Below are 21,690 nucleotides of genomic sequence, written 5' to 3'. Positions count from 1 at the left end.
ATTTCAGTTGGTGGATAATGAATCTATAATATATGAAAGTTTAATTGTAATCATTACATTATGGTAAATAATGAAATTTAACACTATATGCTAATTTTTTGAGAAGGACCTGTATATATACACTGTATATATGTTTTAACGAACATTTGAGCACATAAATCCATTAGATGTCGGTTTTGCAAGCCTGCGAGAAAATATCGCAGTACTGATGCCATACGGATTACATACGGAGGATGCCATGTGCAAAATATGCTGCCACACCCTGCCTACGGATGACATACGGATCACTATTTTTGGAACATTTCTGCGTATTACGGCCGTAAAATACGGACCGTATTTTCATACGCTGAGTGTGACGCCGGCCATAGGCACGTGGCTGCTCCATTCATCTGCCTGCTGCTACCACTAGGGGCCACACTCTGCATGGAAGGCCCTGGCGGGGCACTAGTGTAGTATCAGACATTATTGACTATGCTGTAAGGGCTCACTACAGGTTCAGGTTGTACATCAGTCAGTGTGTGATGTCCGACTATTCAATGAGCAGATAATATAGCAGGACATGGAAACGGCACAGGCTTCTTCACTACTGCCACGCCAGGACCTTTCAGCCACCGGAAGCCTAAAGTTTCCTGTTTCTGATTGGGGTAAGGCATCATGATTATTAGTAAATATATTTATCTTCACAGTGAATTTTAGGTCTGATTGCTCAACGACAACATATTTAATGTATGAAGATAAAAACTGCGAACTGTCAGGAAACCTGAACGGAGTTCAAAACTAATCAGAAAGCTGAATAATTAAATCCTCTCTTACAAGCGAGGAGTTCTACTTGTACGGAAAATGCTGAACAAATTGCCATCTTTAAATGTGAGCGAGAGATCACAGAAAGGGAAGATGAGACAAAGAAATGTGGGGATGGAAAATGCAAAGTGAAGGGCTGTCTGCGAAAGAATTGTATTAAGAGCTAATTATCAGAAAAGTAACGCAAAGCCGGGAATCAAGAGGGTAGAAGCACAATCTTACAGTTCACCCAATTTTCTAATACTCCTCCGGAAGTACAAGGGCAGCTTCTAATCTAGAAGTGGATGACTGGGATAAAAAATATCATCTAGGCTTCAGAGCTGAAATCTCTCAGCGTTCCATGCTGGTGCATCTTGTGCTATAGGGAGTGATGGCTTTACACCAGGCCTTGTTTAGGAATCATAGGAGCTCAACTTTTCAGCTGTGTCCAGTGTCAGATTGGGTGGCAAGTGCCCATCAATAACATTGAATGTGTTCAGCTAGGTGCAGAAATGTACTAATGCTCCTTCACAGGGGCCCACCGGAGGATTCACCTGCTCTCCCATGGGCCAGTCCGAGCCTGGACGTGTCTGACTAATAAGCTTGATCACAAATTAGTAAAAAGGCAGTGATGCCGAACCTTTCTTACCTTGAGAGTCCCATCCAGCACCCTCTTCCCCTCCAGCGTCTTCCATTATCAGTATGATGGCAGACGCCAGATCTGCACCTTACACAGAAAAGTCACCATTTGAGGACCCGCACTAAGCTCGCAGACAGCCACAAGCAACACATCGCGGCCTCCCCCAGCCACAGGTTGGGAACCGTTGGTATCAGGGGAATTTTTTATTTTGCAGATTTCAGCAGAATCATTCAGACAATGTGGCCGCTCTAGAGTCTGGAATAACTACTACTATTGCAGATAAATTCTAACAGTTAAAACAGCGCCATCCGTTCACGATATTCCACGGTGCATAAGCCAGCAGCTGTTGTATACTCCCTCATTTTTTGTATGTCTTGATTGTAGCTGTGTTGCGGTTATTTATGACAATCCCAGACTGGCATGTTTGTTGATAAATTTGGCACATCTCCAGGTAGAAAACTTCTGTCTGTTTCCTCTTTTAAGAGTTTGTGATTTTTGTGCATCATCTTTAAAAAAATTGCATTTCATATACAAGACTTTAAAGAGAACCTGCAAAGTGGGCTGTTTTTGCTCTTTTATTTGCTCCCTTATTCCAGTGTTGTATTTCTTTTTAAATCCCCCAAATGGATCTAGAGTCAGGGACCTTTTTATTTAGGGCTGATTTATATGGTCTTTACTAAAGTAACCTGGCTCACAAAGCAATTATGCAGAGCAGTCTAATACATGCCCCCAGAAGGTCCTGTGAGGAACATCCACTTAGTAAAACAAAGACAGCAGCATTATCAGTACATAAAAAGGCTCATATCTCTGAAACCATTAGGTGGATTAAAAAAATAAATATGGCACACACAGGAGCAGTATGACTAAAATATGATCAAACCCTGGCCACTTCCAACCTCGTGACTGCTTAATTAAACTTCCTTCCCAATATAACTGAAAAAAGGCTCTCTCCAAATCACACCTCACTACTGGTGAGCTTGACCCTATCCCATACCATCTCCTCCCCCATCTTCCCACCATTCTTATCCCAGGTCTAACCCATCTCTTCAACCTATCATTAACCTCTGGTGTCTTCCCTTCAGCTTTCAATCACGCCTATCCTGAAGGGGTCATCCCTTGACTCAACCTCCATGTCCAGGTATCGCCCCCTATCACTACTCACATTCAACGCCAAACAGCATGTCCACACAGAACTTTCCTCTCATCCAACACACTCTTCGACAACTTAAAATCCCGTTTCTGTCCCCACCAATCCAATGACTTTGCCCTAACCTAACTTAAGTTACAAATGACTTTCTTTCTGCCAAAGCCAACAGACAATTCTCTATACTAATCCTTCTAGACCACTGCCTCCAACTAAAAATCCTCTCTTCCCTTGGTGTCAAAAACCTTGCCCTCTCCTGGATCTCCTCATAACTCACTATCCGCACATTTAGTGTCTTCTATTCCCGAACTACCTCCTCATTCTGCTCTCTCTCTGTTGGTGTTCTTCATGGCTCTTTCCTGGGAAGCCTACTCTTCTCCATCTATTCCTTTGGCCTGGGGCTACTTAAACTCCTGTGGCTTCTAGTACCACCTATATACAGATGACACTCAGATCTACTTCTCTGGTCCAAATGTGAAATCTCTGCTGTCCAGCATGCCAGAGTGTCTATCAGCCATATCCTCTTCTTGCACATCACACTTCCTAAAGTTCGGTGTGGACAAAACGAAGTCCATCCCTTTTTCCTTCATCTAGCTCAACCCGCTACCAGATCTATCCCAATAAATTACATCGCTTTTCCGAGTATGATAAGTCCGTTGCATTAGTGTAACTCTTACCTCTGGCCTGTCCTTCACATCACACATCCATGCTCCTAACTCCAACTCAAAAATGGTTCAGGGTTGAGAAAAGAACAAATCCTGGAATCTACCAATATGTTAGTGCTGCGGTCTTCATCTCCCGCCTTCACTACTGCAATATCGTCCTCTGCGGCCTCCCTGCTAACACTCTCGCACCTCTCCAGTCCACTCCTAATTCCTCCTCTCTGCCAATCCTTCCATGGCTTAAAATTCCCCAACGAATGCAGTTTAAATTTCTAACAATGATTTACAAGGCCGTCCATTCTCGGTCTCTGAAATAATCTCCTGATACCTCCCCCACACGCAGTTTCCAGTCCTCCCAAGATTTTCTCTCCTCCACTCTGGTAAGTTCCTCACCCAATGGCCTCCAAAACTTCTCCCGAGCGTCCTCCATCCTATGTAATTCAGCACTATAACACGTCAGATTGTCCCCCACATTTGGAACCTTCATGCTTAACCTGAAACCTAGCATTTCTTGCTGACATTGTCTGAGCTTGTGCTGCTGATCTGCACTCTGGACAGATGTCCTCCGTAGCTTACAGCGCCCAGCATTCTGCTATACGTAGTCGCTCCTAATACCTGTAATGTCACATGCGGGGACCCCATGTAATAGGCTCTTCTCACACGTCGTGCAGCCTCCACTGCCCTCACCACTCTGCTGTAGAGCTTGGCGGAGCGGGTGGGCTGCCGCATCCTACTGGACTTCTACACTTGTAGCTTCCTAGGTCTCAGTTTCTGGTACGTTGCCTCTGATGTGCAACAGAAGGTAAATTCTGATAATAGAAATATTGTATATTCCTGCTGTACAGATAACTTCCAACATATAACATATGTTCACCAAAGGCAGTGAATTAGACCATTTACATCAACAATAAAGAAACGGACAATGAATAGTCAATACCTTTAATACATTTTGATGTACAATATAAAATTACTACATAATGTTATAGTGGTTTTTCTGTAAAATACATGTTACATTTGTAGTATCCACATCCATCATGTGAATTAGTCGCATATAGTCTATTTATGGCTTCCTGATCTCCTCTTCTTTGACCGGCTGAAGATGTATGTAGCACCCACTTATCCAATTGGTGACTGCAGAGGTAACCCATCGAGAGTTGCCAACCACAAAGTATGCTCCCTTAGCTATTGAGGACTGCCTTTACATGATACTGTAGTCATTAGCTTTGGTGAGTCACTTCAGTGCGTTTGTCTCCATTACTGGCTGTGCAGCACCACTCCTTTTGTGTATGGGTGTCTCAATGCTGGGCCTTCTTCTTGGCACACACCACCTCCACACCAGTTACGGTCTAACCCCTTGATCAGCACATCTGTAAGCTGTGGAGAGGGCACAATCGCAAATAATAGTTTAGTAGAGTTAGGAATCAGTAACATGACACAATTTGTAAAGGAGGATATACTATTGCATGTAGACATTGGCCAGAGAGTGGCAGTGTCCTGAAGAAACGTTACCCCTTAGAACCTCCACTTAAGACCTCTCACCGAGCCAACTATTATCCTACTCTGCACTGACAAGGAACAAAAATCTCGAAATACCAGACTCCTACTCTGCACTGATGAGGGTCAAGAACCCCGAAATACCAAGCTCTTACTCTGCACTGACGAGGGGCAAAAACCCCGAAATACCAGGCTCCTACTCTGCACTGACGAGAGGAGGGAACCCCAAAATACCAGGCTCCTACTCTGCACTGACGAGGGGCGAGAACCCCAAAATACCAGGCTCCTACTCTGCACTGACAAGGGGCGAGAACCCCAAAATACCAGGCTCCTACTCTGCACTGACGAGGGGTGAGACCTCCAAATTAGCTATCTTCTACACTGCACTGATGAGGGGTGAGAACCCCAATATACCAGTCTCCTACTCTGCACTGATGAGGGGTGAGAACCCCAATATACCAGTCTCCTACTCTGCACTGATGAGGGGTGAGAACCCCAATATACCAGTCTCCTACTCTGCACTAATGAGGGGTGAGAACCCCAATATACCAGTCTCCTACTCTGCACTAATGAGGGGTGAGAACCCCAATATACCAGTCTCCTACTCTGCACTGATGAGGGGTGAGACCCCCAAATTAGCGGTCTGCAAACAGATTCTGATTCAGCTTTAGATCCTCAGTCATGTGGCAAGCCCCTACAAAGGGTCAACATCGACTTCTAGGTTTGCTACCTGCAATAAGTGGCATTAGAGACCCTGTTTTTCCTCTATGAAGAGGCTATTCACAAGATTCCTGAGACACCGAAGGGGAGACTAAAGGAGCCCATGCACCTTACATGATCCTACAGCTAACAACTCTCCCCAAACTCCACTATGCACATAAGTGTTCAGCTCTAGAGAGCTCTAATGTCCTAGCACTGGGCAAAAAAATCCAGAAAATATCATGGAAAATTAAAATCCGGTGAAGTTCCCCTTTTGTTTCCGAAAATCTACATATCAGCAGTTCACAAGTAGACCTGGGAATATAATACAATAATAGTGGAATGTGAAGATGATCGGCTGCTTCTGTACAGGACTCACATCTACAAGAAAGCAGCGAGTCAATATCCTGTATGGCTTTTGCCGTCTTCTCCAGAATAGCCTGTATATTCATGTCACCTCCCCCTCCATCATCGTTATCCAGCCAACTGGGACGTGTAGTGTCGTTTCTGGGGCTCTGGGCACAGCCGTTCTCCGATAGGACTGGATGTATGTGTTAGGAAATACAATGAGGACGCAGTAATGGTCTACTTGGCTGCAAAACGAAAACCTAATGGCTGCAATAACAATTCCTATAAAGCCGAGCTGTCAGCAGGATTCACAATGCAGACATTACACAGATCCCCCCCCCCCGGAGAGGAATACGAGCGGGCCGCCGTCAGGATGGAGAGATGGTCATTTATATGGAGAGCGACATTTAGTTATACGGGAGATCTGGGAATCCCCATACAAGCCTGCGCGGCCCACTCCTCCTGAGAGAGTCCATCCTGCGGATACCCCATAAATGTCCCAAATAACTATAAGAGGCACAATGTAGGCAAATGGAATGATGATGGCAATGGCTGGATGGTACCGGCTTTAGTAGTACGGCTGCCTTATTAGAGATCAGAAATGTAAAAGCATTCCTTTATAAAAATAAAAAAAGAGGTTCTGCAGCAGATGCAGCATGCAAGATATTGCCCTGCCCTGTAAGATGCATATTATCAGGTGATGATCTCGGTCAATGACAGACATTGAATTTCCCTTCTCATAATACACCCTTCACTGAGTGCAGAGGAGTCCTGTAGAATACTGCACTGCAGGAAGAATAGCAGCAGTCACATCAGGATTTCTTCCTGCCAGCAATCCCTTATCTGGGCTCGGACATCCAGGTGACCGATGACAGAATGGGGTACATTCTCCCCTAAACAAGCAGCTGACATAAAGGATACCGTTAAACCTCTGAATCTTCTGGAGTTCTCGCACCACCGTCCTGGGGAGAGAAAACCATAAATCATACATAGGATCCGGAGCAATTTACAAAGTCATTTCCCTAAAAGAACGAAAAAAAAATAAAGTTTCAAATATAACCAAGGTCCAATAGTGTCAATCTTCTAAAAAAAATAAATAAATCGAACTAAAGGGGTTTTTCTGGTTTCCCATCATTGCAGTGCTGCCACTGTGGTGCTCCTTGTAGTTCTCTAGTTACAAGGCTGCGGTGATAACGGGCTGTGTACACGTGACTGCTGCAGCCAATCACTAGTCATGTGTCTTACACTGCTGAGACCAGTAACTGGCTGCAGTGGTCATGTGTGCTGTAGGCGTGTCATCACTGCTGCAGCCAATCACTAGTCACGTGCCTTACACTGCTGAGACCAGTAACTGGCTGCAGTGGTCACGTGTGCTGTAGGCGTGTCATCACTGCTGCAGCCAATCACTAGTCATGTGCCTTACACCACTGAGACCAGTAACTGGCTGCAGTGGTCACGTGTGCCGTAGGCGTGTCATTACTGCTGCAGCTTGTTAACAGAGAGCGGGAGCAGCAGCAGAGAGGCAGTGCTGGAGCGCAGAAGGGCGAGTAATGTCAAGGGTATTAAGACCTTGTAAATGGGAAACCCCTCAGAGTCCCACTCTGCTGACCCAGGGATGCATTACTGATCCACCTGCGCAGACCTTATAGCGACCAAGGCTTAAAGACCCCATATACAGTAAGTAAACGTTGTCCGGACCCACCAATTTCTGAGAAATTGTCCGACCATCTAATGTGCATGGGGGCCTCCGGAGTGTCCCCGACAGGTTCAGTTGGGTGACACAAGGATCAGTAGGTTGGAATCCAATCGCCCTGTCCTTTAGGGAAGATAAAGCCACTGCCAGATAATTCCAACAACATCCCGCTCAGAGGAAACAGTGGTGCCCGGATTAGCCGGGGGGATTCGGGGAGATGTACATGGCTGCACATTAGATAGCTGTCGGATGATTCGGCTGACAACATCTCCCGACTGCTCCAGCATCAGTCATGTAGGATGTGACATGGAGCGATAGAAAGGAAAGCGGACCCACCCAAAGCCCTTCACCATCTCAGTTTCTGTAGTCGCGCGGGTCGTGATTTCTCCCAATGATTTCTCATCCAGCCGTCTGCACCAGGCCACTGCCGTCCGGATGTAGCTACAGGGAGACATGGATGATAGGACGACGTATTACTCAGAAAGGATGAGGAAGGAATAAAGAAAAATGGAGAAAAATAAATCAGGCATTCAGATCACATTAGGAGAATGTGAATAATGCCCATCTATATCAGGGGAACATTCCCACTGCACACCCATTATGGAAAGGATGGAAGTTTTGGGGTCACCTACTCAAGACACTCCACATCCATAATCATTTTAAGGGCTTTATACAGAGGGGCGGCTTCTATTAGCCAAAGAGGAGAGACAGATTGTGCTGAACAGAGGTCGCCCCTACGGCAATGCTAGCAGCATCAGAGAGTGCAGAGGTCGCCCCTACAGCAATGCTAGCAGCATCAGAGAGTGCAGAGGTCGCCCCTACAGCAATGCTAGTAGCATCAGAGTGCAGAGGTCGCCCCTACAGCAAACCGGAAGCCCGAAGATAGATGAGCGGTGCTCTCCTGAAGACAGAACATTATAGAAGCTCTTTAATGAATGGAAGGTACACTAAATGAAACCATATACTGTATTACTCATTAAATACCACTAACATATGAAACATGGTTAATAGGGTTTTTCTATAAATCACATGATAGGAGATATACAAGTGATTGCTGGGGGCCTGTCTACTGAGGTCCTCACTGATCCTGAGAATAGGGGTGTAAAAGCCCCCAATCTAAAGGAAGTGTTAGAATCCATGTGCGGTCACTCCATTAACGGTCTATATCTCCTCTTATAGCGTTTTGCATATCCTCACAGACACTTCAGGGACCTAAGTTCTCCGGATCAGGAATTGTCGCACATGAATTATCGCTGGCAGTGTGGTCAGTGTCTATACCGAGGTGCAGGGATGTGACATGAGCAGCACATCGGGGCTCCACACCATATACTGTCTGTGCAGAGTACAGACGTGGCCACAGACTGGGGTATTAGGAGATAAAGTGTAGACCCCGGCAGCGGCCACTACTCAAGGTCCGGGCTGCTGGGTCTTTCCGGCACATTGCCTAAATCTGGAGCAAACAGCTGATTAGTAGGGTGCCGGGTGTCAGACCCCCCACTGCTCTGATTGGTCATCACTAAATTCTGGACAACCCCTTTGACAAAAATAAATAGATAAGTCACATATAAAAACCACAGCAGGTATCCCACCTTGCATATTCTCCAGGATCTTCCATTTCTACCAGTTTTGAAGATCCATTTGGAAAGCGCAAACAGCAATAAGCAAACCGTTCATGTCGGGCAGATCCGGAGGATTTCTGTAAAGCTGTGCTGTCCGGACACTAACGATGGAGGCAACAACACAAGGATTTATGACCTAGTGTGGCTGATATCATTTTCCAGTTTATTTTCCTGGTAAAACCGATGAGCAATTTTAGTACAAAGATTTACTATAAGGCCACAGTCACATGATCAGTTTTTTACCTCAGTATGTGTAATCCAAAACCAGGAGTGGGTGATAAATCCAGAAGTGGTGACGTGTCTCTATTATACTTTTCCTCTGATTGTTCCTCTCCTGGTTTCAGCTTACAGATACTGAGGTAAAATACTGACCAAATACTGAACGTGTGAACGTGGCCTAAAGAGATAAATAACTGCAACACATCCTATGAGCTGACTTTACCAACAAGGACTATTAATCGTACATTAGAAATATTTCACATTTCTTTAGATGACAGATCTTACTAAATCCATACTGCAGTTGCCCATGTCTGAGTGCTACCTTCCTAATGTAGGTGGAAAAGTAAAGATCCCTTTAACCAGCGTCTGCGTCCACTTCTGCTAGTCCGGCACACATTTCCAGCATAGTAAAAAGCCGTATAACAAATGGAAGTTCTCCGAGGTATTCTCCAATTAAAGTGTCCTGTAAAGCAGAGGTGTCAAACTGCATTCCTCGAGGGCCGCCAACAGGTCATGTTTTTAGGATTTCCTTGTATTGCACAGGTGATAATTTAATCACCTGCACAGAATGATTCCAGCACCTTGTGGAATGCTAAGGAAATCTTGAAAACATGACCTGTTGGCGGCCCTCAAGGAATGCAGTTTGACACCTCTGCTGTAAATGGTTCCCCTCAAGTTGTCTCTTGAGCAGTGCAGAGCTATGTAGTCTGACTTTCTGGTTCCTGTTGTAACACATTCATCCATCAGAGGAGTCTACACTGTGATCACTGTATTTATTTGGACAAGTGCACAGCTCTGGACAGCAAGATCCCTGACTAGGAAACCTGCTTTGGTAAAGCCAATATTGTGGGCTGGTGATTTTGCAAGATTTATAACAGCAGCTTGTCAGGAGCTGAGAGGGAGGGGGAAGGGAGGTGAAAAGTTAACCGCTGTATAGAAATGTTAGTGGTTAAAGGGAATCAGTCACGAGGTTTTTGTTATATAATCTGAGAGCAGCATAATATAAAGCAAGAGAGAGCCTGATGCCAGGGATGTATCATTTACAGGGATGCTTGGTGCAGATTTGATAGAATACTTGTCCTGTCTAAGGCTACGTTCACATTTGCGTTGCGTCGGGCGCAGCCGCGGCGACGCATGCGTCCCTATATTTAACATGGGGGGCGCATGGACATGCGTTGTGTTGCGTTTCGTGACGCATGCGTTTTTTTGGCGCAAGCGTCAGGGCGCAGAGGACGCAGCATGTTGCATTTTTTTGCACTAAAAAAATGAACGCATGCGTCACAAAACGCTGCGTTTTGCATGCGTTGCGTCGCCGACGCAGCACACAACAACGCAAATGTGAACGTAGCCTAATGTAGGTGTAGCAGAATTAAGACTTAGGGGCTGTGTATAACCCACCCACACTCTGGCCTGACAGCTTCCTGTGTGCACTGTGCATTGTCAGCAAGCAGCCAATCAGTGGTGGGGGCGGGGTTACACAGATTAGCCTGATTGCTCTGCAAGGGATATATAGTCCAGCAGTGATAATCTGCTGATAAAACAGTGTTTTGAAACAACAGCACACAGCCTAATAAGTGACACATCCCTGGAATCAGGCTCTTGTGTCCCATGTTATGCTGCACTGAGATTAAATAAAAACCTGCTGACAGATTACTTTTCAAACCTGCTTTTCAGATTTCTCACGGTGATCTGCTGTGAAGACACTGAGCTTGAACTGCGGTAACCTCATCAATGGCTTTTTCCCACGGCAGTTCATCTCTGCTGGAACACAGCCTCAGTGACCGGAGGTAACCTCTATGATGTCACCGCCGGTCACTGATGCTGAGCTTGCAGCAGCTCATTCTCAGCCTGGATGGTTGCATCTTGGCACCGTCCAGGTTGAAAACTATAATCCCCAGACATGGATTACGGCGTCGGACAGAACGACGGATAGGTGAGGGATATTGTTGTTTTTTTTTATTTTTGGTTTATTACAGGAGACGAGGGCTTCAGTGGAATAAGGCGTTAGGCGAGTATAATTGTGTTTGTTATTTTTAAATAAAAAGGGGAAACTGTTTTGTTTTATTTCTAATAAAGGACTATATTCTGGCTGTGTAACTATAGGATTAGAAATAGATAGGTGTCTTATAGACGCCTCTCCATTACTAAGCCGTGGGCTTCATGTCACCAGACAATACAAAGGTGACATCAACCCCACAAATATGAACACCTTTCCACCACTACAGGGCAAGTGGGAAGAGTACAGGGCAAGTGGGAAGAGCCGGGCAAAGCGCCGGAATTGGCGCATCTAATAGATTTACCTTTTCTAGGCAGCTGCTGTATTTAGGATGGGGGAGGGCTATATCAATGGCCCCTTACCGGCCTGAGAATACCAGCCCCCAGCTGTCAGCTTTAGCAAAGCTGGCTGTCAAAAATAGGGGGGGACCCCAAGCCCTTTTTTCAAATTATTTATTTAAATAATTTAAAAAAACAGCATAGGGACCCCTCTATTCTTGATAAGCAGCCTTGCTGAAGCTGACAGTTGAGAGTTGCAGCCCCAACTGTGTGTTTTGAGTGTCTGGTATAGAAAATAGAGGGGAACCTGGGCTGGGTTTTTAATTTATTTATTTATAACGCAACGTGGCTGATGAATACTCCCATAAGCCGCTCCTGCCATCACTGTTATTAGCGGCAGCAGGAGTAGGCTGATGGGAGTAATAGTCCCATCAGCCGCTGCCTGCTGTCATTGTGATCACTTGAATACACCTCTCACCATTCTCCCCTGCTTGCGCTGATCGCTGGCAGACAGGGGAGAATGATGAAAGCGGTCTTCAGCACCCGGCGCCGGGGAACAGCGCTTACTGTACCGCTGTTTCTCAGGAGGCGGTGCATGCATGTCACACGGATGACATTTATGTGTGTCATGAGTGCATGTGTGCGGGACGTTTTGCCCGTGCTGACTGTAAAAACAGACATGTCAGCGAGTTTTGCCCACGGACACAGTCCATGGAAACACAATGACATGTGCACAGACCCATGACAAAAAGACTGACTAGCACTTCCAAGCTAATGTGAACAGGTGCCAACTAGGAGCAGCTACCTCCATATACGATAAACGTTTATTATGTGAACAAACCCATTCACTTGAATGGGTCTACGTGTGTCAGTGTCTCCAGTACGTGTGACACTGTCACCACATGTACCGGAGACTCAGACGTGTGAAACCGGCCTTAGGTAGGTGGTAACTGTCAGATATACTATGTTGCCAGGAGTCGAGGAGTACTTGTCACAGTGGCTGCTCCTGAACCGGTCACTGGTTGCCCTACTTTGGACCACTTCTGTTAATTACTAACCTTTCTATACCAGGAACAATGTCTGCTGTTTTGGAGATGCTCTGACTCCATCATCCAGCCATCACAATTTGGGCCTCGTCCCCTATATCCTCACACTTACCCATTCCTCCTGATATTAGAATGGGTTTCATTGTAAAAACACGTGGACTTTGCACATTACCTCTTCATTTGTATTAAAGTTGGCAAAACCCCAAATCATGTGTAGAAGGACGCCGTCCACATAGCTGGCGTACACCGCGTTATTGGAATATACTGCAAATAGTCCTTGGTTTGGGATGAAGGATTGCTCGAGCAGCACTGGAGCGACCGCTCTGGAGGCTGGGCCAGATCCCTGGAATAAGAAATGGACATAATACCTGGACACAACAGGGTGCAGTCACATCCACAGTGCTGTATGATGGATGATGGAAATAGTGATGGAAACATGCAGATATGGAGTCTCTGTACACAGCCGAGGAGATGTGTGACCCCAATACAGTATGTGCAGCCCCAATACAGTATGTGCAGCAGCCGAGGAGATGTCTGACCCCAATACAGTATGTGCAGCAGCCGAGGAGCTGTGTGACCCCAATACAGTATGTGCAGCAGCCGAGGAGATGTGTGACCCCAATACAGTATGTGCAGCAGCCGAGGAGATGTCTGACCCCAATACAGTATGTGCAGCAGCCGAGGAGATGTCTGACCCCAATACAGTATGTGCAGCAGCCGAGGAGATGTGTGACCCCAATACAGTATGTGCAGCAGCCGAGGAGATGTCTGACCCCATTACAGTATGTGCAGCAGCCGAGGAGATGTCTGACCCCAATACAGTATGTGCAGCAGCCGAGGAGATGTGTGACCCCAATACAGTATGTGCAGCAGCCGAGGAGATGTGTGACCCCAATACAGTATGTGCAGCAGCCGAGGAGATGTCTGACCCCATTACAGTATGTGCAGCAGCCGAGGAGATGTCTGACCCCAATACAGTATGTGCAGCAGCCGAGGAGATGTGTGACCCCAATACAGTATGTGCAGCAGCCGAGGAGATGTCTGACCCCAATACAGTATGTGCAGCAGCCGAGGAGATGTCTGACCCCAATACAGTATGTGCAGCAGCCGAGATGTCGTCTGACCCCAATACAGTATGTGCAGCAGCCGAGGAGATGTCTGACCCCAATACAGTATGTGCAGCAGCCGAGGAGATGTGTGACCCCAATACAGTATGTGCAGCAGCCGAGGAGCTGTGTGACCCCAATACAGTATGTGCAGCAGCCGAGGAGATGTATGACCCCAATACAGTATGTGCAGCAGCCGAGGAGATGTCTGACCCCAATACAGTATGTGCAGCAGCCGAGGAGATGTCTGACCCCAATACATTATGTGCAGCAGCCGAGGAGATGTCTGACCCCATTACAGTATGTGCAGCAGCCGAGGAGATGTCTGACCCCAATACAGTATGTAGAGCAGCCGAGGAGATGTCTGACCCCAATACAGTATGTGCAGCAGCCGAGGAGCTGTGTGACCCCAATACAGTATGTGCAGCAGCCGAGGAGATGTCTGACCCCATTACAGTATGTGCAGCAGCCGAGGAGATGTCTGACCCCAATACAGTATGTGCAGCAGCCGAGGAGATGTGTGACCCCAATACATTATGTGCAGCAGCCGAGGAGATGTCTGACCCCATTACAGTATGTGCAGCAGCCGAGGAGATGTCTGACCCCAATACAGTATGTAGAGCAGCCGAGGAGATGTCTGACCCCAATACAGTATGTGCAGCAGCCGAGGAGCTGTGTGACCCCAATACAGTATGTGCAGCAGCCGAGGAGATGTGTGACCCCAATACAGTATGTGCAGCAGCCGAGGAGATGTCTGACCCCAATACAGTATGTGCAGCAGCCGAGGAGATGTGTGACCCCAATACAGTATGTGCAGCAGCCGAGGAGATGTGTGACCCCAATACAGTATGTGCAGCAGCCGAGGAGCTGCGTGACCCCAATACAGTATGTGCAGCAGCCGAGGAGATGTCTGACCCCAATACAGTATGTGCAGCAGCCGAGGAGATGTCTGACCCCAATACAGTATGTGCAGCAGCCGAGGAGATGTGTGACCCCAATACATTATGTGCAGCAGCCAAGGAGATGTCTGACCCCATTACAGTATGTGCAGCAGCCGAGGAGATGTCTGACCCCAATACAGTATGTAGAGCAGCCGAGGAGATGTCTGACCCCAATACAGTATGTGCAGCAGCCGAGGAGCTGTGTGACCCCAATACAGTATGTGCAGCAGCCGAGGAGCTGTGTGACCCCAATACAGTATGTGCAGCAGCCGAGGAGATGTCTGACCCCAATACAGTATGTGCAGCAGCCGAGGAGATGTGTGACCCCAATACAGTATGTGCAGCAGCCGAGGAGCTGCGTGACCCCAATACAGTATGTGCAGCAGCCGAGGAGATGTCTGACCCCAATACAGTATGTGCAGCAGCCGAGGAGATGTCTGACCCCAATACAGTATGTGCAGCAGCCGAGGAGATGTCTGACCCCAATACAGTATGTGCAGCAGCCGAGGAGATGTCTGACCCCAATACAGTATGTGCAGCAGCCGAGATGTCGTCTGACCCCAATACAGTATGTGCAGCAGCCGAGGAGATGTCTGACCCCAATACAGTATGTGCAGCAGCCGAGGAGATGTCTGACCCCAATACAGTATGTGCAGCAGCCGAGGAGATGTGTGACCCCAATACAGTATGTGCAGCAGCCGAGGAGCTGCGTGACCCCAATACAGTATGTGCAGCAGCCGAGGAGATGTCTGACCCCAATACAGTATGTGCAGCAGCCGAGGAGATGTCTGACCCCAATACAGTATGTGCAGCAGCCGAGGAGATGTCTGACCCCAATACAGTATGTGCAGCAGCCGAGGAGATGTCTGACCCCAATACAGTATGTGCAGCAGCCGAGGAGATGTGTGACCCCAATACAGTATGTGCAGCAGCCGAGGAGATGTGTGACCCCAATACAGTATGTGCAGCAGCCGAGGAGCTGCGTGACCCCAATACAGTATGTGCAGCAGCCGAGGAGATGTCTGACCCCATTACAGTATGTGCAGCAGCCGAGGAGATGTCTGACCCCAATACAGTATGTAGAGCAGCCGAGGAGATGTCTGACCCCAATACAGTATGTGCAGCAGCCGAGGAGCTGTGTGACCCCAATACAGTATGTGCAGCAGCCGAGGAGATGTCTGACCCCATTACAGTATGTGCAGCAGCCGAGGAGATGTCTGACCCCAATACAGTATGTGCAGCAGCCGAGGAGATGTGTGACCCCAATACATTATGTGCAGCAGCCGAGGAGATGTCTGACCCCATTACAGTATGTGCAGCAGCCGAGGAGATGTCTGACCCCAATACAGTATGTAGAGCAGCCGAGGAGATGTCTGACCCCAATACAGTATGTGCAGCAGCCGAGGAGCTGTGTGACCCCAATACAGTATGTGCAGCAGCCGAGGAGATGTGTGACCCCAATACAGTATGTGCAGCAGCCGAGGAGATGTCTGACCCCAATACAGTATGTGCAGCAGCCGAGGAGATGTGTGACCCCAATACAGTATGTGCAGCAGCCGAGGAGATGTGTGACCCCAATACAGTATGTGCAGCAGCCGAGGAGCTGCGTGACCCCAATACAGTATGTGCAGCAGCCGAGGAGATGTCTGACCCCAATACAGTATGTGCAGCAGCCGAGGAGATGTCTGACCCCAATACAGTATGTGCAGCAGCCGAGGAGATGTGTGACCCCAATACATTATGTGCAGCAGCCGAGGAGATGTCTGACCCCATTACAGTATGTGCAGCAGCCGAGGAGATGTCTGACCCCAATACAGTATGTAGAGCAGCCGAGGAGATGTCTGACCCCAATACAGTATGTGCAGCAGCCGAGGAGCTGTGTGACCCCAATACAGTATGTGCAGCAGCCGAGGAGATGTGTGACCCCAATACAGTATGTGCAGCAGCCGAGGAGATGTGTGACCCCAATACAGTATGTGCAGCAGCCGAGGAGATGTCTGACCCCAATACAGTATGTGCAGCAGCCGAGGAGATGTGTGACCCCAATACAGTATGTGCAGCAGCCGAGGAGCTGCGTGACCCCAATACAGTATGTGCAGCAGCCGAGGAGATGTCTGACCCCAATACAGTATGTGCAGCAGCCGAGGAGATGTCTGACCCCAATACAGTATGTGCAGCAGCCGAGGAGATGTCTGACCCCAATACAGTATGTGCAGCAGCTGAGGAGATGTCTGACCCCAATACAGTATGTGCAGCAGCCGAGATGTCGTCTGACCCCAATACAGTATGTGCAGCAGCCGAGGAGATGTCTGACCCCAATACAGTATGTGCAGCAGCCGAGGAGATGTCTGACCCCAATACAGTATGTGCAGCAGCCGAGGAGATGTGTGACCCCAATACAGTATGTGCAGCAGCCGAGGAGCTGCGTGACCCCAATACAGTATGTGCAGCAGCCGAGGAGATGTCTGACCCCAATACAGTATGTGCAGCAGCCGAGGAGATGTCTGACCCCAATACAGTATGTGCAGCAGCCGAGGAGATGTCTGACCCCAATACAGTATGTGCAGCAGCCGAGGAGATGTGTGACCCCAATACAGTATGTGCAGCAGCCGAGGAGATGTGTGACCCCAATACAGTATGTGCAGCAGCCGAGGAGCTGCGTGACCCCAATACAGTATGTGCAGCAGCCGAGGAGATGTCTGACCCCAATACAGTATGTGCAGCAGCCGAGGAGATGTGTGACCCCAATACAGTATGTGCAGCAGCCGAGGAGATGTGTGACCCCAATACATTATGTGCAGCAGCCGAGGAGATGTCTGACCCCATTACAGTATGTGCAGCAGCCGAGGAGATGTCTGACCCCAATACAGTATGTAGAGCAGCCGAGGAGATGTCTGACCCCAATACAGTATGTGCAGCAGCCGAGGAGCTGTGTGACCCCAATACAGTATGTGCAGCAGCCGAGGAGATGTGTGACCCCAATACAGTATGTGCAGCAGCCGAGGAGATGTGTGACCCCAATACAGTATGTGCAGCAGCCGAGGAGATGTCTGACCCCAATACAGTATGTGCAGCAGCCGAGGAGATGTGTGACCCCAATACAGTATGTGCAGCAGCCGAGGAGCTGCGTGACCCCAATACAGTATGTGCAGCAGCCGAGGAGCTGCGTGACCCCAATACAGTATGTGCAGCAGCCGAGGAGATGTCTGACCCCAATACAGTATGTGCAGCAGCCGAGGAGATGTCTGACCCAAATACAGTATGTGCAGCAGCCGAGGAGATGTCTGACCCCAATACAGTATGTGCAGCAGCCGAGATGTCGTCTGACCCCAATACAGTATGTGCAGCAGCCGAGGAGATGTCTGACCCCAATACAGTATGTGCAGCAGCCGAGGAGCTGCGTGACCCCAATACAGTATGTGCAGCAGCCGAGGAGATGTCTGACCCCAATACAGTATGTGCAGCAGCCGAGGAGATGTCTGACCCCAATACAGTATGTGCAGCAGCCGAGGAGATGTCTGACCCCAATACAGTATGTGCAGCAGCCGAGGAGATGTCTGACCCCAATACAGTATGTGCAGCAGCCGAGGAGATGTCTGACCCCAATACAGTATGTGCAGCAGCCGAGGAGATGTCTGACCCCATTACAGCATGTGCAGCAGCCGAGGAGATGTCTGACCCCAATACAGTATGTGCAGCAGCCGAGGAGATGTCTGACCCCAATACATTATGTGCAGCAGCCGAGGAGATGTCTGACCCCATTACAGTATGTGCAGCAGCCGAGGAGATGTCTGACCCCAATACAGTATGTGCAGCAGCCGAGGAGATGTCTGACCCCAATACAGTATGTGCAGCAGCAGGTCCAGTGAGATCAGCGGGAATCCCTGATATTTTCTGCTTCACTTTCTGAAATATCATTTATAACTAGGAAACTTGTCAGATGGCGAAAACAGCAACAAGAAGAATCAACGGCTTTGTTTGGGAATATGTAGAAGATGCTTAAAGGGAATCTGTCAGCAGGTTTTTGCTACATAATCTGAAGACAGCATGCTGCAGAGGTTGAAACACAGATTTCAGTGATGCCTCTCTCATCAAGCTCGGTGTTTTTGTTTGCTTGCAATGATTGTTATAGCACCAGTAGCTTATTACTGGGCCACACCAGCTCGTGCATGCTAGACAGACACACCCCCTCCTGTGATGAGCGCCTCACTGTCTATAGGCAATGTACACAGAGAGCCTGGGGTGGGCGGGGTTTGTTGTGGTGTGGGCGGGGTTAGTTTTCTCAGCTCAGCTTCATGCCAAATCTAAAAATTCTGATGGTGTCAGATCCGCTGCACCCAGTAATCTAAGTGATACATCGTTGGATTCAGGGTCTCTTTACCTTCATTATGCTGCTCTCAGATGAGGTAGCAAAAACCTGCTGACAGACTCCCTTTTACCCTCAGTGGTTATCCACAGTGCCCTACATTTTTTTGGTAAAAATGTGTTTTAATGTGTCCCCAAATATTATTACCTTGAATAGAGCAAGAGGAGCAGTCTAGCCCAACCTGACTCCCACCCAGGCGCTGCCCCAACAAGGCCCTACCCCCACAGGGATGAGGCAGATCAGGCTGGGACATCAGTGACACCTCCGGGGACCTGGCTGGGATCAAAGTATCCTGACTGGAAAAAACTGGGCTAAATTGAACGATTACATACATGTTATGGCACCTGACCAACCCTGGTGTTTTGTTTCATTCCCCCCATCGAATGTCTCATGTTTGGGAGCTCTGTCCGACCGTTCAGACCTGCTTGTATTTCGGGTATTGTGCAGACCATGCACAGGCTCTCACTAGTGGTGGGCATTTTGAGAGGACTCAATAAAGAAGTAGGGGGTACAATGACACGCAAGCAACAGTAATATCTACACACGAGTTTGTTTTTTTTTTTAAATTATTCCAAATGGAAAAATGATAATTACTTACGGGTAATTTGATTTTCCAGATCCATGACAGCACCGGTACATGAGAGATGGTCCCGCCCCCAAGAACAGGAAACCTGCATAGGAGATAAAAGATGGGGGCGGCACCTCTCTCCTCAGTTTGTTTACAGAGAATGTAAGGTAACCGCTATGTTAGTTTTAGGCATATATACATTATTTTAAACTCTAAGACTATTTATCTATTGTTATGTTAAGTGGTTATTACCCCATCTTTTGTTTGTGGATTTTTTTTTTTTTTTAAGATTTTTTTTTTTTGTGAATCACACACCATCACCAAGATAGGGCGGGAACTAGAGCGGTGCTGTCATGGATCTGGAAAATCAAATTACTCGTAAGTAATTATCATTTTTTCCCTTCCCCATGACAGCACCGGTACATGAGAGGAAGAAATAGAAAGAACCTCTAGGGTGGGACAACGGCAGATAGTACTTTTTTACCAAAGGCAAGATCTGACAGCCCTAGATTTAATCTATAATGGCGGAAGAAAGTAGAGGGTGAAGACCATACTGCTGCATTACAGATTTGCTCTATAGACGCATTTGCCCTCTCTGCCCAAGATGTGGAAATAGCCCTAGTAGAGTGGGCCGTAACACCAGGTGGAGGGACCTGCCCCGAAGAGGAATAGGAAAGTGATATAGCCATACGGAGCCATCGTGCAATGGTTGATTTTGTGGCCTTTTTTCCCCTGTTTGCCCCCTGAAAGGAGACAAAAAGGGCTGAAGACTGTCACCATGGTTTTGTCACTTCTATATATTGAAGTAGGCAACGTCTGACGTCCAAGCAATGGAAGGTTTCTTCTCCCTGGGATTTTGGATTGGCACAAAATGAAGGCAAGACTATCTCCTGGTCCCTGTGAAATTTCGAGTTGACCTTTGGTAAGAAGGCCGGATCAGATTTTATAATTACCCTGTCCTCTAGAAATGTAGTGTAAGGAGGGTCTATAGATATAGCCTGAAGCTCACTAATGCGTCTGGCTGAGGTAAGGGCAATGAGAAGGACCGTTTTTAAAGTTAGCGCTTTTTCCGATATGGAGGAAAGAGGCTCAAAAGGAGAAGAGGTCAAGGCATTTAAAACTAAATTTAAATCCCAGGGAGCGACCTTTGGACGAGGTTTAAATGGCCTGGCTGTAAAGGAGGCCCGAATGAACCTATACACCCAGGGGTGATCAGCCAATTTTTGGTCAAACAGGGCACTAAGCGCCGAGACTTGCACTTTTAGGGTGCTGGTAGATAATCCTCTTTCCAGCCCCTTTTGGAGAAATTCTAGGATTTCTGATATAGGGACTTTCTGAACGGTATCTGTTATCCGTCGGCCTGAGAATTCTAAAAATTTTCCCCATACCCTTTGGTATTTATCAGCCGTGATCTTCTTTCTACTGGACAGTAGAGTAGTAACCAACGGATCCGAGAACCCCTTTGCTAGAAGTCCCCTCTCAAGTTCCAAGCAGTAAGGTGTAGGCTGTGAACCTGAGGATGTGTCACTGGACCCTGGTGCAGAAGACTTGGGACCTCTGGAAGTATCCATGGGTCCGAGATGGACATACGTCTGAGTCAAGTGAACCAAGCTCTCTTTGGCCAGAAGGGTGCGATTAAGATTATGCGCGATTTCTCTTCTCGGATCTTTTTCAGGACTGTGGGGATTAATGGGATTGGGTGAAACGCATAGGCTAGTTGGAATCTCCATTGGTGCAGTAACGCATCTACTCCTTCCGGGTTTTCTTTCGGGTTTAGAGAGTAGAATCTTTCTACTTTTCGATTCTGCCTTGTGGAAAAAAGATCCACTTGAGGAAGCCCCCAGATGGCACAGATTTCTCCAAATATTCTTTGATTCAGCGACCACTCGCCTTGGTGCAGGATGTGACGACTCAGAAAATCTGCAAAGTTGTCCGACCGCTTCAAGTGTGTACTTGTGAGAGATAAAAGGTGGTTTTCGGCCCAAAGAAATAGTCTTCCTGCTTCTTCCATTAGGGGACTTGATCTGGTTCCCCCCTGTCGATTTATATACGACACCGTTGTGCTGTTGTCGGACAACACTACCAGATGTT

General features: G+C 47.7%; 1 protein-coding gene across 3 annotated transcripts in view; it reads right to left on the bottom strand.

The window, feature by feature from the left end:
- Positions 1-4,155: 4,155 nt before the first annotated feature.
- Positions 4,156-21,690, bottom strand: part of C1H5orf34 (chromosome 1 C5orf34 homolog) — a 101,804-nt gene continuing 84,269 nt past the window's right edge. For 2 of the 3 annotated variants that reach the window (XM_077285442.1, XM_077285434.1), the window contains 6 exons: positions 12,791-12,961; positions 9,050-9,180; positions 7,797-7,901; positions 6,689-6,729; positions 5,799-5,960; positions 4,156-4,600 (listed from right to left, as the gene is read on the bottom strand). In XM_077285442.1, coding sequence (XP_077141557.1) covers positions 4,566-4,600; positions 5,799-5,960; positions 6,689-6,729; positions 7,797-7,901; positions 9,050-9,180; positions 12,791-12,961 — 645 coding nt within the window. In that variant the 3' untranslated portion in view covers positions 4,156-4,565. The remainder of the gene's footprint in view (positions 4,601-5,798; positions 5,961-6,688; positions 6,730-7,796; positions 7,902-9,049; positions 9,181-12,790; positions 12,962-21,690) is intronic. The other variant, XM_077285451.1, reaches the window with a different exon arrangement.

The sequence above is a fragment of the Ranitomeya variabilis genome, chromosome 1 (genome assembly GCF_051348905.1).
Source record: "Ranitomeya variabilis isolate aRanVar5 chromosome 1, aRanVar5.hap1, whole genome shotgun sequence".
Lineage (NCBI taxonomy): Eukaryota > Metazoa > Chordata > Amphibia > Anura > Dendrobatidae > Ranitomeya > Ranitomeya variabilis.
Note: the sequence above shows the minus strand (reverse complement) of the source record. Positions and strands in the feature narration are given on the sequence as shown.